Source organism: Pelodiscus sinensis, chromosome 12 (genome assembly GCF_049634645.1).
Source record: "Pelodiscus sinensis isolate JC-2024 chromosome 12, ASM4963464v1, whole genome shotgun sequence".
Lineage (NCBI taxonomy): Eukaryota > Metazoa > Chordata > Testudines > Trionychidae > Pelodiscus > Pelodiscus sinensis.
The window spans coordinates 1,689,946-1,707,900 of record NC_134722.1 but is presented as its reverse complement, the minus strand read 5'-3'; the positions used below and the strand labels follow the sequence as shown (position 1 = coordinate 1,707,900).

General features: G+C 45.4%; 1 protein-coding gene across 15 annotated transcripts in view; it reads left to right on the top strand.

Moving 5' to 3' along the window:
* Nucleotides 1–17,955, top strand: part of NFAT5 (nuclear factor of activated T cells 5) — a 157,522-nt gene that overhangs the window by 116,752 nt on the left and 22,815 nt on the right. For all 15 annotated transcript variants that reach the window (XM_006122231.4, XM_006122230.4, XM_075939769.1 and 12 more), the window contains 4 exons: nt 5,972–6,106; nt 7,609–7,661; nt 11,493–11,625; nt 13,429–13,506. In XM_006122231.4, coding sequence (XP_006122293.4) covers nt 5,972–6,106; nt 7,609–7,661; nt 11,493–11,625; nt 13,429–13,506 — 399 coding nt within the window. The remainder of the gene's footprint in view (nt 1–5,971; nt 6,107–7,608; nt 7,662–11,492; nt 11,626–13,428; nt 13,507–17,955) is intronic.

Genomic DNA, 17,955 nt, shown 5'->3' with positions numbered 1-17,955 from the left:
TCATTCTTCTACTCTTCTCTGCGCTGATTAGGCCTCAGTTGGAGTATTGTGTCCAGTTCTGGGCACTGCATTTCAAGAAAGATGTGGAGAAACTGGAGAAGGTCCAGAGAAGAGCAACAAGAATGATTAAAGGTCTAGAGAACATGACCTATGAAGGAAGACTGAATGAATTGGGCTTGTTTAGTTTGGAAAAGAGAAGACTGAGAGGGGCCATTATAGCGGTTTTCAGGTATCTAAAAGGGTGTCACAAGGAGGAGGGAGAAAAATTGTTCTCCTTGGCCTCTGAGGATATGAGGAGAAGCAATGGGCTTAAACTGCAGCAAGGAAAGTTTAGGTTGGACTTTAGGAAAAACTTCCTAACTGTCAGGGTGGTTAGACACAGGAATAAGTTGCCTAGGGAGATTGTGGTAAATCCATCTTTGGAGATATTTAAGAGCAGGTTAGATAAATGTCCATCAGGGATGATCTAGACAGTATTGGGTCTTGCCATGAGGGCGGGGACTGGACTTGATGACCCCTCGAGGTCCCTTCTGCTCCTAGTATTCTGTGATTAACCACAACTTTTTTTGTGTGATTGTAGGTCTAAAATCCTGAGTACTGGTCTCTTAAATGCCAAATAAATTGAACGTTGTATGAAAACAAAAGTTATGTATAGGTAGAAAGATTACATTAATATAACATAAGAATGGCTGTACTGGGTCAGACCAAAGGTAGCCCAGTAGCCTGTCTGCCGACAGTGGCCAGCACCAGGTGCCCCAGAGGGGGTGGACTGAAGACAATGATCAAGCGATTTGTCTCCTGCCATCCTTCTCCAGCCTCCGACAAACAGAGGCCAGGGGCACCTTTTCTATCCCCTGGCTAAAACCTTTTATGGACCTAACCCCCATGAAATTATCTAGCTTCTCTTTAAACTGTTATAGTCCGAGCCTTCACAGCCTCCTCTGTCAAGGAGTTCCACAGGTTGACTATGCTCTGTGTGAAGAACTACTTTCTTTTATTAGTTTTAAACCTGCTACCCATTAACTTCATTTGGTGTCCTCTAGTTCTTCTATTATGGGAACTAATAAATAACTTTTCTTTATTCACCCTCTCCACACTACTCATGATTTTATAGATCTCTGTCATATCCCCCCACTTAGTCTCCTCTTTTCTAAACTGAAAAGTCCCAGTAGCTTTAACCTCTCTTCATATGAGACCTGTTCCAAAACCCTAATCATTTTAGTTGCCCTTTTCTGAACCCTTTCTAAGGCCAAAATATCTTTTTTGAGGTGAGGAGACCACATTAATACCAATATATTAACTATTTAAGGATTACTAGTACCTAGTTGTATGTAAATTTAGTCTCATATAAAATGTAAATAACATTTTTATACTTATCTGTACTATTATAAACAATGCATCAAAATAATTGGTCAAATACGCCATGGAAAAAACAAACTCAGTGCGAAGATGTCCTTATTTTTGGCTGTAATCTTGTTTTATTTTTCTGTGTTCTCACCTTTCCCTTTAACCAGAAACATTACTACTGCTAACCTCTAGCCTAGCAAGTATTACTGAACATACAATAGTAGCATATCAATTATACTGAGTTACTTTAGCTTGTAAACATATTCTTCCAGTATGTTAACAGTGTGACTTGTTGGCAGTGTACCTTTTTTCTGCATGTGTATGTATTTTTATTTCTTAATATAAAGCTTTAAAATGTTCTTATTTAATTGTATACAGTTGTACTAATGAGAGCTATTGGTATATCTATTAGAGCTGGCAGTGTCCCTGGCACTGCAGAAAAATCACAAGTAGACACATTCACTACCTTGAGAAATTTAGATTCCAAGTAGTTTTGATGTGTAATACTGAGCATAAATTAAACCTCTTCTAAACTAGGGATGTGAAATACCATTTAATCTGTTAACCTGTTAAACATATATTGTTTGACTGGTTAACCGATTAAAGGGGAGCTGTGGGTAGAGGGGTCACTCCAGGCCCTGTCTGCAGCAGGCCCCCTGTGGGATAGAAGCAGCCCCCTACCGCCAGCCCCCATCAGTTAAGGTTATCGGTTAAACATTCACATCCCTATTCAAAACACTGCTTTTGTCTAAGCAAGCCAATTTAACTCTGTTAGAAAAATCCGTTAAATGATTTGGAGTGGTTAAAGCCCAGTTCTTCTTCGAGTGATTGCTCATATCAATTTAAACGAGGTGCATGTGCGCTGCGTACACGGTTCCCGCAGCATTTTTTCCCCAGTGGTACCCGTCGAGCCGGCAGATCGCCCCCTGGAGTGGCACCGCTATAGCGGAGCATAAGTACCCACCGGCCCTCCCTCTCCTCAGTTCCTTCTTACCGCCTGTGATGTCTTTGGAGCTGTTATCTTGTGCTAATCCCAGGGTCTGTTCATCGCCGTTGGCAGTTCTCTGTTTGCATAGTTAGGTTAAGTAGTTAAGTGAGTTGGTTAGCTCCCTGAACCCCCCTCCCTATAGGGGGACGGTGATGCCAGGCCCGCAGGGCTTCCAACTTTGTACGGAGTACACTAAACCCATGCCCAAAGGAGACCCCCATGAACAGCGTCTTAAGTGTTTGGGGGAAGCTCACCCTGTGGTCGCCTGCAAAATCTCCACGGGGTTCAAGCCATGAACCAAGAGCAAGAGAGACTTCGGTCTTAAGTTGCTCCTGATGGAGTTGGCGCTGCAGCCCGTGTCCTCCAGAAAAGCTTCGTTGCGCAGCGCACTGGTGTTGGTGCGGGAGCCGCAGTTGGACCTTCCTCGCACCGAAGTACAGAAGAAGCTGGCACTGGTCCCAGTCCCCAGCACCGAAACGGGTGAAGGACTCCAGGGGGAGATCACCCGAGTGCAGAACCCACCAGGATGGTTACCGACGGAGCTGCACTCCGGTACTGGGCTCGCCTGTTCGGCCTCCAAAGGGGACTCAGAAGAAGAGGCGGGCAATGCATAGGGCTGGAAGCCCTGGGCCCATCCTGGCTCGGTGCCCTTCCGTGCCCATGGTATTCGAAGCTGCTCAGGACCTGATTGAGCTCACGGCCTCGCCTCCTTCCCCCACCTCCTCGAAGGGGTCTTCGACTTTGGCTCCGGAAGCCCTGGGGGTACCTGTGGTCTCCCAGGCCTCGGAGCCCCGGCCAGCATCTATAAATAGCTTTTATAGTTGCTATTACGTCAGCACGTCAGGTGTCTGAATTGCGTGCCCTGATGGTGGAGCCCCCGTACTTAGTGTTCTCCAGACAGGGTTCATCTGCGTCCCCACCCTGCGTTCCTCCCCAAGGTGCTGTCAACCTTTCATATGTCGCAAGACATATACCTCCCGGTTTTCTTTCCCAATCCCCACAGCTCCCCTAGGGAGTGAGCTTTGCATTCCCTTGATGCGAAAAGGGCACTGGCATTTTATATAGACAGAACTAGGCCGTTTCGCAAGACTTCTCAGCTGTTTATTGCCTATGATGATCGGATGAAAGGGATGCCAGTTTCAGCCCAACGGCTGTCGGGGTGGATATTCTTCTGCATTTGGGAGTGCTATGCTCTCGCGCATAGGGAGCCACCTCGCGTGTCGGCGCATTCCACCAGGGCGCACACTTTGTCCGTAGCCTTCAGGGCCCATGTCCCGATCCTTGAGATCTGTAGGGCGGCTATGTGGTCCTCGGCCCATACGTTTACAAAGCATTATGCTCTCTCACCCAGCAGACGCGGGAGGACTGTGCCGTGGGTGCAGCTGTGTTGGGTTCCCTCCTGTGAACAAAACAAAGGGAAGTGGTTGAGTGGCATGCAGCGTGTCATGTTCCTGCTGTATCTCTCTGTTGAGTTTATGTTGTGTTCTGTTACAGTTCTGCATTAAAGTTCTTGTTGCAATGAATGTCGGTGTGAGGGTTCTCCTGGATGACTCCGACCCCGCCTCCGGGGTAGGGGCAGCTTGGTAGTCACCTCATTTGAATGGACATGAGCAATCACTCGAAGAAGAAAACAGGGTTACTTACCTGTAACTGTTGTTCTTCGAGATGTGTTGCTCATGTCCATTCGATTCCCCCTGCCCCTCTTGCGTCAGAGTTTCCAGCAAGAAGGAACTGAGGAGGGGGAGGGCCGGCAGGGTACTTATGCTCTGCTATAGCGGCGCCACTCCAGGGGGCGATCTGCCGGCTCGACGGGTACCACTGGGGAAAAAATGCTGCGGGAACCATGCACACAGCGCACATGCACCTCGTTTGAATGGACATGAGCAACACATCTCGAAGAACAACAGTTACAGGTAAGTAACCCTGTTTTCCTTGTAACAAGTTACTATGTACAAGACTAATATGAGCCCTTAAAATGGGCCTCATTTGACAACATTATGCCACCAAGATCTTAAAACGGTGAGTAGAGAAACGGTGAGTGGATAGGAAATCTATTAGGAAGTGGAATTTTATATAAATTATTGAAAATAGAAGCTTACAATCAAAGTTCTATTTTAAAGTTTGCTAATGACGCTTAGGATCCTAGAGGAGAGAAGGCATTGCTTTAAGTTATTCTCAAATTATTAGTAAAATACTTTATTATAATTTATATTTATTTTCACTTTCATCAGTTGACATTCCATTTTTATTTGGGTACAGTCTTATCTGATGGGTTGTCTGAGAATCAAAGAAATGAATCATAGCAAGGACAAAATGTAATATGTACACCCCAGGCAATAGATATAGCCATTGGCATTTGAAACACAGAATTGAGGGCTTGTGTAATTGCGGCCCATTTGTGTGTGCTTGAGTCCTCCTTTATGCAGAGTCACAGAGGATACAAGTTGGTGCAGTTCTTGACCTCCAGAGCTAAAAGAGTGAGCTGCTAAAACGCTGTAGCCATCTGTTCAATCCCCACTGTGTCAGCCAAGAGGCTAGTAATAATGTAATACAAGAAAAGGGACTATGGGAACAATTTTACTGAAATCTGTTCTAGCTTCAGTGTCACCGAAGTGAGTGTCATAGAAACTTGTATGGATTTGAACATGCTATTTTTGCTGAGTTGTGCCTATAGTTGTTTAGACTTGCTTTTGGATCTGCATGTACATGGTGAAGACACAAAGCAAAATGATATTGTGTGATTACTCCTGTGTAGTTCAGGCAATGGAAAAACTTTTAGCTTCTCCAGAACTAAAAAAAGATTATTTATGTCCAAATGAATACCATGCATACATCTTAGTGGTTCATTAGATAACTGTTACTACCTTAAAGGGAATTAATCATTTGAAAATAATATTTTTGTGTGGAAAAAGTTGTGCCAACTTTACTGTTAAACTCAGGACTCCCTGTAGTTGACTAGAATACCACAATTTTTTTCAGATTGCTTACTTTGTGCATTTGGAGGCACAGTTTATATAATCAGATTAAATGCTTCCATATATGATCAGACTACTCAATTTTTCTCTTGCTGAAGAGATGTTGATAAGTAGAGAAGCAGAAAGCTTCTTACAAAAAAATTAATGGATTTTAAAAGAATCCAAACCATACTGGAATTTTAAACAATGGATTTTTAAAAAAAAACTGGTCAATTTAAAAATAAGCTGATGCTATCTCTTGTTTTATAGTATAAGTGGCGTGTACTGACTGAACTTGTGAAATCTCAACTTCAGTGAAGTTTTAACTATTTCAGCTACTTCAGTTTTAACTTTGTGACATTCCCTGCAATCTAATTTACACATTGCCTCTCTGTGGAGTTAGATACTTCACAAGAAAAGGAATGGGCATAATTTGTTAGTGATTTTGGAGTACATATCACTCAAATGGAGGCTTTAGAGGTTATAACTGTTTTCCATATGCAATAATGAAATATTGGAAACAAATAGTTTGTTTCAGGCTAACTTTTATAACCTGTTATGTAAGTAGAGGCAGAAGTTTTGGAATGATTTTGTTCTTTGCTTGGAATTATGTAAAGAGAAATACCTTTTGTCAAGCGCTATTAGTGTTCCTTTATGTTTTAAACTGTCTTTTCAATCATAGCTCAACCAGCTGGTGTGCCAGAGATCCTCAAGAAAAGTCTGCACAGCTGTTCAGTGAAGGGCGAAGAAGAGGTCTTTCTGATTGGCAAGAACTTTCTTAAAGGAACAAAAGTGATCTTCCAAGAAAATATTTCTGGTAAGTGTGAACAATACAGGAGCTTGGGGTAAGGACAACATCTTTGGGTTTAAAATCCTACTATTTGAGGTTTGTTCCACTCAAGAATGAATGAAGCAGCAAATACTATAGCAACCAAGGTTCCCTGTGGTTTAGAGCTCCCTGCAGAGATTCAAAACTCCCCACAGAAGCTCAGAGCTCCCTGCACAGGCAGGGACCTCAGCTGATTGGCTGGGGAAGGGGGGGGGCAGTCATTCTCTTGGAGGACCAGAATCATCATCAGCTGCTGCTGCCTGCTATAAATGGAGAAGCTGGCTCCAGCCTCTACTCCAAGGCCGGGCAAAAGATGATCTGCAGACTGGATCCAGCCACAAGATTCTCAGCTGGCTCCCCACCTGCCCTACACCTGCTTAGCACTCAGGAAAGCTGGGTGCAGAGCTCCAGCTGCCATACACCTTCCTAGACACTCCCCTCTTACATCCCTCCTCAGGTCACAACCCCCTCTCAGACCTTGCACCCCAATACACTATCCCTGGTCACAGCCCAAATCCCTTCACCCCCTCATGCACGCCTGCCCCAGGCTCTGCACCCCCTCCTCACCCCAGTCTGTTGCCCCAGGTCATGATCCCCTACTTCACCCAAACTCCCTCCCAATCCCTTATCTCAAGCTCCCTTCTGCACCCAAGCTCCATCCCAGAGCCCTGCACCTCCTCCATTAATAATGGAAGAGTACAGCCCTTGACCACTTACCAAATTCTTGGAGTGGCCCCCATGAAACATTATTTCCCACCCTTGTGTTAATAGCTTACGGGAAGAAAGAAAAAAGATGCTTTAAAAAAAAAAAAGTTACTAATTAATACATGGTGAATTGTATTGCATTAAGGCCAGATCTTTGCTATTTGGTAACGTTCTGGCTCTTCTGAGTCAGAAGTAGCAAGTACTAGGTGTGATGCTAGCTGTTGTGTAGGATGAAACTGTGTTTGCAAGATCTTTGAAATATGCATCTGTCTGTTAAAAAGGATGATGATACAGGTACTCCAAGGTCTCAGAGGGGTAACCATGTTAGTTTGTAACTAAAAAAACTTAAACAACAATGGCCCTTAGCATCTTAGACTTACGAAAATATATAAATAGTATCAAGAGCTTTCGTGGGCACAACCCACTTCTATACCAAGGATAGCGTTAATTTTCTTGTATTCAATTTCATATTAAATAGTCTTAAGCATTGTGCCCTTGTTAATTATCCCTTGTTTTAATATATTTTCTTCCACGCCTATGGACTAGTTAAAATATATATTTATATCCACGGTTTTTGTTTGTACTGGTGGATTCACATCCACACACTACTTCAATATTGGTGTTTCATATAAGAAATTTCAACCTGCCCAAAAGAAAATTCAGCCTGCCCAAGGATGGAAAATCTTAGCGGGAACACTGATAGCAACTCTAGGTAGGTCACCAAAATAATAGTTTTGTATGAATGTGCAATAAAAGTGGGTTTTTTTTGTTTGTTTTTACATTAGATGAAAACTCTTGGAAAGCAGAAGCTGAAATAGACATGGAATTGTTTCATCAGGTACTTATTCCTATGCTGTGTTCAGATGTCTGAAAACGTTCCCTGCATCATCACTCCAGATGAAAGAATGATACTGAACTTTGTTCTTATAATCTTGGCCAGTAGAGACCAGGAAGGTCTCCTTAATTTCCTTAATTATAGTCTATGCATTTTATCTCATAAAATTTCACGGCATGATAGTTTTGTGGTGATTGTTAAGGTTAGGATATTCTACTAGAAAGTTCCATTTTCATTCAACATTATAAAAAAGTTAGCTAACTTCGTGGGAAAAGTAGGAAAAAATATAGATTTATCACATACTCAGTCTATAATTGTGCATACTTACTCTGCTTACTACTGACTTTTTGTCCATTTAGACATCAAATCTTAATAGCCTCTCACCATAGCTTTTTAGTTGAATTGAGTATCTGTCTATACCTTTGCTAACTCACAGGTATTGTGGCAGTCAATTTTGAAACTGAAAAACAGCCTAAAGAAGGTACAGGAATGAGTTAACTTAGTTGCCCTCTTAGGCTACGACTACACTGCTCTGTCGTTCGAAATACGGTACACAGTTTGAGTTAAGCAAATTGCGTATCATATTTCACTCTCATTTCAAAATAGCTCATTACATAATTTGGCGCTGTCTACACAGCGCCAGAGTTCAAAATAACCTGTTATTCTGACACGTCCCTTACTCTTTGTAGGATGAGGTTTACAGAATAGCGAGCCCAAAAATAACGGGCTTGTTGTGAAGACGTGGGATAGCTATTTTGGGATACAATAGTATCCCAAAATAACATTGCAGTGTAGACGTAGCCTTTGAAAAGGAAAATACTAAGTGAGAGGGAGTTTTTGATATGAAGGTTTTTTTGGTTGATATTTTAATTAAAAATTGATCATAAGTTTCAGTGTTTCATGCTATATCCAAATCTTCCTTTTGGAGTACCTGAAAGATCCCAGTTATTCATTTAATAGTCAGAATCTTTGTTTTTTAGAACTAAAAAAAGTTTATTCAATGCATATTACTGTTCCAAATAGAATTTGCTACAGATGGTTCAGTGAAATGGGTATTAAGTGTAATCAATAGTCATTGGAGAGCACAGTGAAATATTGATACAATCAAAGCTGTTGTTGTATTCTGCTGAGCAGAAAATGGAAATCCCTTCCTGTGAAGTGTGTGAATTTATCCACAGGATTAATTTTAAAGAAAAATTCTGTGTTGGGAACAGGAGCTTAGCCACAGGTGGGTCCTCATTGTCCACTCACCCACTTTGCAACCAGACCCATCCCCTCAGGGCTTACCCTGCTCCGCTCCAGCCAGGGTGTGGGGTTGGGGCTTATCCCCTCTTCCCTTCTGCCCTGCTCCTCCCCATTCTTGCCCACCCACACCACTGGGTAATTTTTCAGCTTCACCTCTGCCAGGCTGGAAGGGACTTGCTAATTTCGCGTGACGCTAACAAGATACTTGCAGCTCTAGTGCTGAAGAGGGAAAGAGCTGTTGCTCCCAAGGTGAGGACGGTAACACAATGGGTCTCACTGCCTGCTGCTCCTGCTGTTCCCTAGGAAATTAATTTTTCCACTCTGGAGTGCCCCCTTTTGGCTGGTGTCTTGTTTCCCCCAGCAGACCCGCGTCCTCCGCGGCGAGAAAAGCCGCTCCGCGTCTCCCTGGTCTGCTGGAGGGGTGGGGGGGGGCACTAGCTCCGCGTCTCCCTGGTCTGCTGAGGGGAAGCGCCCCCCGTGCTGCCGGAGACAGCGACAGTGGGGGAGGCACCCTGCACTAGCTGCGCCTCTCCCCCTCCTCCCCCCGTTTGTAACTAGGGATCCGACGTAAGTTGAATTGATGTAACCCGGGGACTGCCTGTAGTTAAAAGGCAGAATCTGAAATTTTGCCCACAATTTTCATCTGTGGAATTACATTTCCCCCAGTGATAACTCAATATCTTCTCTGTGCTCTATGTCTGGCTGAATTTTCCTTGTTTAGCGATCTCATATCCCTCTAAGGGTGCATCTACACTGCACCATAACTCGAAATAAGATACACAATTTGAGCTACACAAATTGCGTATCTTATTTCAATGCTATTTCGAAATAGCTTATTTCATCATTTGGCGCTGTCTACACAGCAGCAAATTTCGAAATAAAGTGCTATTTTGAAATGTCCCTTACTCCTCGTAAAATGAGGTTTATAGGGACATTGGAATAGCAAGCCCAAAATAACAGGCTTGCTGTTAAGATACAGGATAGCTATTTTGGGATATTCTGGTATCCCGAAATAGTGTTACAGTGTACGCATACCTTAACCGACTTAATCTTTGCACACTGGCAGGTGGTTTAAAAACTGAATTAATATTTCAAACAGTGCTGACTGGAGCTGGTAATATTGGATGTAGTCCTTTTTTCCTGTGGGTAAATTGCTCTCAGCCACAGTTTTTACCAATTTATTATTTCTGATGGTTGGACAAATAGTTTCGGAACAAATGTGGGTCTGTGGATTGTTCATGATTACTTCTGCTGCCACGTATTTGCTATTCACACTGTTTGGCTATACTTCTAAAGTGCTGCCATCGCAGGGTAGTTGAAACACCATCGCTGGGAGAGAGGTGTCTCAGCGCTCTAAGAAAACCACCGCTGGGAGCCTGTTTACACTAGTGCTTTATAGTGCTGTAAATTGCCATGCTTGGGAGTAGTGGAGTTTTTTCACACGCCTTAGTGAGAAAGTTACAATGCAGTGAAGTGGCAGTGTAGACAAGCCCTGTGATTACACACATCAGATGATGCTTCAGTTCTCTGACTGGATGACCTATGTATTAACAGCAGAACTTTTTCTATTTATGAACTGCCAGCAATCCGGTTGTGATGGCCACACATTTATTTGTCTGTAATTGTTTGAATCTTTTGTGCAAATAAAAACATCTTATCCAAATGGCTGCAAAAGCACACTTGGTGTGAATACTCCACCCAGTATTTATTTGTGCTGATATTTGTGACATTTTTGCTTTCTGTTTACATTCCTGTAAATCCTCATCTAAATGTCCTTGAATAAAAAGAATCTCAAAAAGTAGGAAACTCAATCTTGGGAGGTGTTTGTGGCATTCACCTAGCACAATGCATAACCTTTTTAAAGGGCAAGCAATTAGAAATGACTGAAAACTTCATGCAAAAATTACCATAAAACTCTTGGAGTGTTGCAGAGTAAAAGGGATTAGAGGGAAGTCTAAGTAAATTCTGTAGAACAGACTTAAGCAACCCCTTGACTTTTCTGTCCTTTGCCTTGTCTTTCACAGAGAATGTCCTGTCTCTTTCACAGCTCTGTGTTCTATGTAACTGGTCAGTGCATAGAAATGGTAAATATCGTGATTTCAGATAGTGTTCTGGAGTCATATTCAGGTTCTGTTTGCCTGAGACCAGAGCTTGAACCTCTGCTCTCATTCAGTACAGAGGCCGTGATTCAACAAAATACTTTACACATGTGCTTAATTCCCTTTGACTTCAGTGGGATTTAAGCATGTGCTTAAGTGCTTTGCTGAATCAGAGCCAGAGGACGAGGATGTGTGTGTGTCTGTCCCACTCTTCCCACTGCCAGTCCGTTTACATTATATGATACAAATAGCCCAGTCGAGGCAGAACATTCAAATGCCCCTTTAGCTCAACATGGTTGTTGATTTCTTTTAACCGAAGCATAGCTTCAGCCCCTCCCCCTACCTTGTCGTCTTATAGGTTTTCTTTTACTAGCATGTATTTTCTAGTGTTTGTGCTAGTCCCTTTTTTTCACTTTGGTTTGCCTTGTTCTAGATAAGTTACCTTTTAAATTACAGTCTAATATGAACTCTCTCTCTCCTTGCTATACAGAATCATCTTATTGTGAAGGTACCACCATATCCTGACCAGAAAATAACCTCACCTGTTTCTGTGGGGATCTACGTGGTGACCAATGCTGGAAGATCACATGATGTGCAGTCATTTACATACACTCCAGATACATGTATGTAAAGTGAAGAAATGAGGGGAGGGAATGGGAAAAATTGCCAGTGAGGTCTTCTCTAATTGGAACAGAGAGAAAGGGGCTAACAAGTTGCAGCTGTGTGGAGTCGGGTAATAGGCTTTTCAACAAGCATGCATGCTTGGTAATAATATACCAGCTTTGATTAAAGTGGCCACGTATGGGTGCCTTACCAGCATTCTGAAGTGTTAAGGCGTTCTAAGAAAGTTTTGAGTTACTAGTGTGAGAGTTCATCTACTGGCCAAAGCACTTGGAAAGGCTCCTGTTCCCTCCCCTCAGCTGAGAACTCTTCTGTGCCCCAGAACCTAAGATAGGGTATGTCTACACTACCCCCCTAGTTCAAACTAGGGGGGTAATGTATGCATACCGAACTTGCTAATGAAGCCCGGGATTTGAATTTCCCGGGCTTCATTAGCATAAAGCCGGCGCTGCCATTTTAAAAAGCCGGCTAGTGCGAACCCCGTGCCGCGCGGCTACACGCGGCACGGACTAGGTAGTTTGGATTAGGCTTCCTAATCCGACCTACCTAGTCCGTGCCGCGTGTAGCCGCGCGGCACGGGGTTTGCGCTAGCCGGCTTTTAAAAATGGCGGCGCCGGCTTTATGCTAATGAAGCCCGGGAAATTCAAATCCCGGGCTTCATTAGCAAGTTCGGTATGCATACATTACCCCCGTAGTTCGAACTAGGGGGGTAGTGTAGACATACCCATAGGGAGGAACGGAAACACTCATGATTGTTATAAAGATGGTGCTGGGAGAGCCACCCTTAGGGATGTTAGGCAAATAGTTGGCTTTAGGGCTTAACTGTCTACACCTTGGATCCTGAGCCCTAAAACTCTCTGAACAAAAGGCAACACTCAGAAGGAAGTCAGATAGCAATTGTATTGTTGTGCTGAAAAAGCTTGTGAAGAGATGAGGCGACACTACACATGGTGGACAGGCCAAGGGGCTTGCAGAAGTCTTAGATCTGATATTATTTTTAAGCAGTGAGGAAACTTTTGCTCCCAAAGGCTTTGTTTCCCCCTAGGCTGTGCAATATTTAAACCAACTATCAAAATGTTTTACTTTTAGTCCTAATAAATGTTGATCATTTCAGGTTATCTGCATTTCTATAGTTATATCAACATTGGAAATGTTAATATTCTGGGAGCTCTTTTGGTTAGCAAAATCTGCTCTGTCAAGAAATTAAGTCTGATGGCTTAACTTCCATTCTTGTTATGGCACGTAGCCAGGGAATCTCAGCTTGATACAGGATGCTGCTTTCACACAGTGGTATCGATTGCAGGTTTATTTAAGTTCAATAAGGAAGAACACAAGCCCCAGTAACTTTGGCTCTGCGATGTTGCCTATCTGTAGTCCACAACCTTCCCTCTTTCTGTGCTATTGTGGAATCTGACAAGATATGGATTCTCTATTGAGGAAGGAATGGAGAGAAGGTGGAGGTGCCCTGCCCTTATGCCCTCAGAAGCTGGTCTGGTTTGCAAGGGATGCTAATGGTCAAGTGAATCTTAACTCCGGTGCATTGGGTACATGCACACCAAAAATGGAAATGGATGACAGGGGAGCGGTCACATGAGGATTCCCTGTTCTGTTCTCTACCTCTGGGGCACCTGGCATTGGCATTTGTTCTCTCCCTCTATGGGCAGACAGGACACTGGGCTAGATGGACCTTTGGTCTGGCCGTTACGTTCTTATGAATACACATGGGGTAAAACCTCTTGAAGACCCGCAGTTACTGCAAGGTGGTAACATACATAAGATTCATCAGTGTCTTTTTGTCTCAACAGCTAGTATTCTGAATATCAACGTGAAGAAAGAAATCTCCAGCCCAGCACAGCCTTGCTCTTTTGAAGAGGCTATTAAAGGTACTAAATAGATTCTTATCTGTGTTGTTAATGAGTAAGCTATAACTTCCTCCATCATAACTTTTTTCTTTTCTGACTTTGAAGACTTCACCTTGCAACTGCAAAATAAATATACACACACAGGGGTCGACAAATTATGGAAAACCCTACTCACCAGACAAAAAAGGGTCTCGCCACCCTCCTCTACAAAAAGTGGGGTTTTTTTTTCATGGCATAAATTCCTAATAAGAATAAGAACAGTAATTACTAATAAGTTATTAATAAATATCTTATAAACCTCTACCTTTTCTCTCTACTGCCATGTCTCCTCCCCTTGCTCCGTCAGCTCCCCTGGTGCCTGCTGCCCCCCAACCCCTCACCTTCTGCTGTCCTGACTCCTGCCCTTCTCACTGCCCTCAGCCTTCCTGAGACCTGTCCCCCTCCGCCAGCCCTTCTCTCCGCCCTGTGCCCACTCCTCCAGTAGCCCCACTCTGATCGTGTGAGCTACCCCTCCTCATCCCCTCTCCTAAAACCTCCCTCTACACACCTGTCCTGCCTCTCTCCTCTGGTGCTGGTCCCTCCCCTGCAGGTGTCTGCCCTTCTGCTTCATCCCCAGAATCCCTTGGCACCTGCACCCTCCTGGTGCCTCCCCCTTCCCTCACTGCCCCTGCCCCTGCCCCCTTTGCTCTCTTTTTCCCTGATACCCACCCCCTCACCACCCTCTGCCCCCGTTCCCCTCATGCCCGTGCCCTCACACATGCCTTGCTCCATCCCCACCTTCCTCATGCCTACCCCTTCTTTCAAGCCTTCTCCCAGCACCTCCCCCTCTAGCCCCCAGTGCCCTTACCCTCTCCTCTCCCAGCATCACCCTGTCCCCCCTCCCACTGACAGCTCCCCTTCTGTCCTTTTCCTCATTGTCTGCACTTGGCCCCCTGGCATTTGTCTCTCCTGCATCCCTGTCCCTTGGTGCCTTCCCCTTCTTCTTCTTCTTCTTCTTCTCCTGACCTCCTCCCCTCAGCACAAGCCCCTTCCCCATATTTTTCCCCTCCCCTCCCCACAGCTCAGCCCCTTCCCCTCCCCAGGGGCCAGCTCTAGGTGTTTTGCTCCCCCCCCCCTTTTGTTGTCTTTTACACGTTTGCATTTTGCAGTGGGTTTTTTTTGTTTTTCTTTTTTGTCCCGGCATTTTAGCCCTATAAATAGCAAATAGCATTTTCATTCCTTTTTCCATAAAGGCAAAGGCGCTTCCAGTGAACTCCCCCTTTCACTCACTGCTGGGTTACAGCAGCCTTTTCCTTGCCCTGTTCAGCCCCTCACTATGGGCAAGCACCCTTCACTCCCAACCCACAGGGGGAGCAGGGTGCAGGGACAGCACAGAGCCAGAGGGGTGCAGGGAACAGTGGGGGAGTACGGGGGTGGCACGGGGAACGGGAGGCACAGAGCCAGAGTGATGCAGGGATTGGGGGTAGCAGGGTGCGGTGGAGGCACGGGGAATGGGACGAAGGGAACGGGAGGGGCAGAGGGATCGGGGTCTAGGGGTAGTGCAGGGAACTGGCAGCACAGAGCTGGGGGGGCAGGGATCGGGGGGAGCAGGGTGCGGGGTGTAAGGGCAGCGCAGACCAACAGGGTTGCAGGGAAGAGGGAGAGCCGGGGATCCGGGGTGCAGGGGAGGCGTGGGGAATGGGCGGCACGGAGACAAAGGGGGGCAGGGGCCGTGGCAAGACTGGAGCCAGCGGGGCTGGCCTTGGCTGTGCCGCGTGCCGCAGCCAGCTCCCAGGGACACGCGGATAGAGCTGAGCTGCTGCGGCCCTTTAAAATCAGTAGGGCCAGGTCACACCAGCATCCTGGCGTCCCGTCCCGTCCCGCCCCGCTTCCTCGTGCCGGAGCTGCACGCAGGCAGCCTGGTGGGAAGAATCGCTGCATTTCCCTCTTCCCAGCGGCGGATCGGATGGGGCCACGCCACCCGTAGTGCGGGCTTCGGCCAGCCCGTCACAATGGCCCACCGAGCCAGTCCGCCCCTGCACTCGCCAGCTGGAAAAATCTACTCGCTGCAGGCGAGTGCATTTGTCAAGCCCTGTGGGGAGGCGGGGTGTGTGTGTATGTGTGTACACAAATAAATAATATGGATTAGGATAGAGCAAAAATCAATAATCCATCTGGCCTGTTCCTGTATTCTTCCCTGTGCTTCACTCTCTCTTTCATATGCTTCCAAAGGATGAGGATGAAAGAAAATGGGGTTTCTGTCACTTACACACTTCAAGTCCCTGTAGTAATTTTCATGTCAGGAAATATAAAATTTAATTTATGCAAAAGGCTAAGGAAAGAACTAAGTTTGAGTACTACAGTTGTGGCCCCCTCCTTAACATACTAGCTTTGCTTATTACTTAAGAGGGGCTGACATTACATTATGACTGTATTGTAAGCAGAATGAGGGCCGCTCTGTGGCTGTCTAGCAGAGCTTTTATATCTGGTGTCACTGGGGAAGTTGAGAATGCTTCTTCACTCAGGGTATGTCTGCACTACCCCGCTAGTTCGAACTAGCGGGGTAATGTAGGCATACCGCACTTGCAAATGAAGCCCGGGATTTGAATTTCCCGGGCTTCATTTGCATAAACTGGGCGCCGCCATTTTTAAATCCCTGCTCGTTCGAACCCCGTGCCGCGCGGCTACATGCGGCACGAACTAGGTAGTTCGGATTAGGCTTCCTAGTCCGAACTACCTAGTTCGTGCCGCGTGTAGCCGCGCGGCACGGGGTTCGAACGAGCAGGGATTTAAAAATGGCGGCGCCCAGTTTATGCAAATGAAGCCCGGGAAATTCAAATCCCGGGCTTCATTTGCAAGTGCGGTATGCCTACATTACCCCGCTAGTTCGAACTAGCGGGGTAGTGTAGACATACCCTCAGTTCCCTCCCAGTGTCTGTAGTGAGATTAATGTTCCTTAAGCAAGATGTTTGCTCACTTGGCTCATGGGATACAAGTGCAAAGTTCTTGAGTTTTGAAGGGAACAATGTATTTAAATTATATGTATTGGAATATTATAAAGGAGGGAGATGTTTCTTCTTCATTTGTTAAAACTAGTGTTCTAGGGTTAATGGAAGTTTCCATAACCTGCTCTGGTGAAGACCGTTTTAAAGAGCAGATTTAACAATGATCACGTTTGATAGGAATCCATAGCTGCAGATTACAAGCATAGTTACAAGCTGGGGACCAACCAGTTAAGTAGTAGTTCTGCAGAAAAGGACTTTTTGTAGTGGGAGGCCCAGAACTGAACACAATACTCCAGATGTGGCCTCACCAAAGCCGAATAAAGGGGAATAATGACATCTCTGGATCTGCTGGCAATGCTCCTCTTAATGCAACCTAATATGCCATTAGCCTTCTTGGCTACAAGGGCGCACCGTTGACTCATATCCAGCTTCTCATCTACTGTAACCCCCAGGTCCTTTTCTGCAGAACTACCACTTAGCCAGTCGGTCCCCAGCCTGTAACACTGCTTGGGATTCTTCTGTCCCAAGGCAGCAGCCCCTGTCTGCAGGGTGTCCCAGCTGCCCGCAGACAGAGGCTGCTGCCACCCCGCACTGCTGCCTCTCTATCAGCAGGGGCCTCCCTGGAACTGGGGCCGGGAGCTCACTGGCTGCTGCCTCTGCTCCCAGAGACTATCGAATAGTCCTCTCGCTGCAGAGGTTTCATCTGGTTACACACCTAATCAATTACCCGATATCTAACATCCCTCATACCAGCTGCTTTAGAAAACCAGTATAAGAACTCTTCAGTAGGCTGTAATAGTCAGAAGTCACCATTGTACTGTCCTGACATGTCTCCTGCTCTATCAGTGACGATAATAATTTGGCCGCATGCATGTGTACTCCTCTTGTGTGTTGTGTTGACTTCGCGCAGGTAGTTAATACAGCAGACTCCAAGAGAGCACCCGGCCAGATTTATTGTCAAATGAAGTACATTAATAGTTGTCAGGAGACTCTACCAAACCACTGCACATATCTACCCCTGACAATGGACCAGCTCAGTCAGTGGGAGGTCCCACTACCACCTAAACCATGACAAAGACGGCCTTCCAAGACACAACTATATACAGGTACAAACAAACTACACATCACTTCTGATGTATCAGGCTGCACCCACTGATGTTACCTAGATACCAATCACCCTGCACCTGGTGGTTCGATTAGAACATCTCTATCCATCATGCTGTCATTTTAGACCCTCTCCTGAACCTGGGTCAGTATGTTCCTGTTCTGTGAAGAGTGTGTGTTACATTCTTTCTGGAATGTGCATTGAACCTATGCCCAGTACCAATTACTGTTTTACAGCCTGTACCTAGTACCAATTACTGTTCTACACTTGGGCCTGTTACCAATTAGTGTTTTACACTATTAGCCCTGTTTGTGCCAAGTTCTGTGAGCAGGACCTGCCTCTTGCTCACAGATTAGCTTGGCTTTATATTAGTAAAGTCTT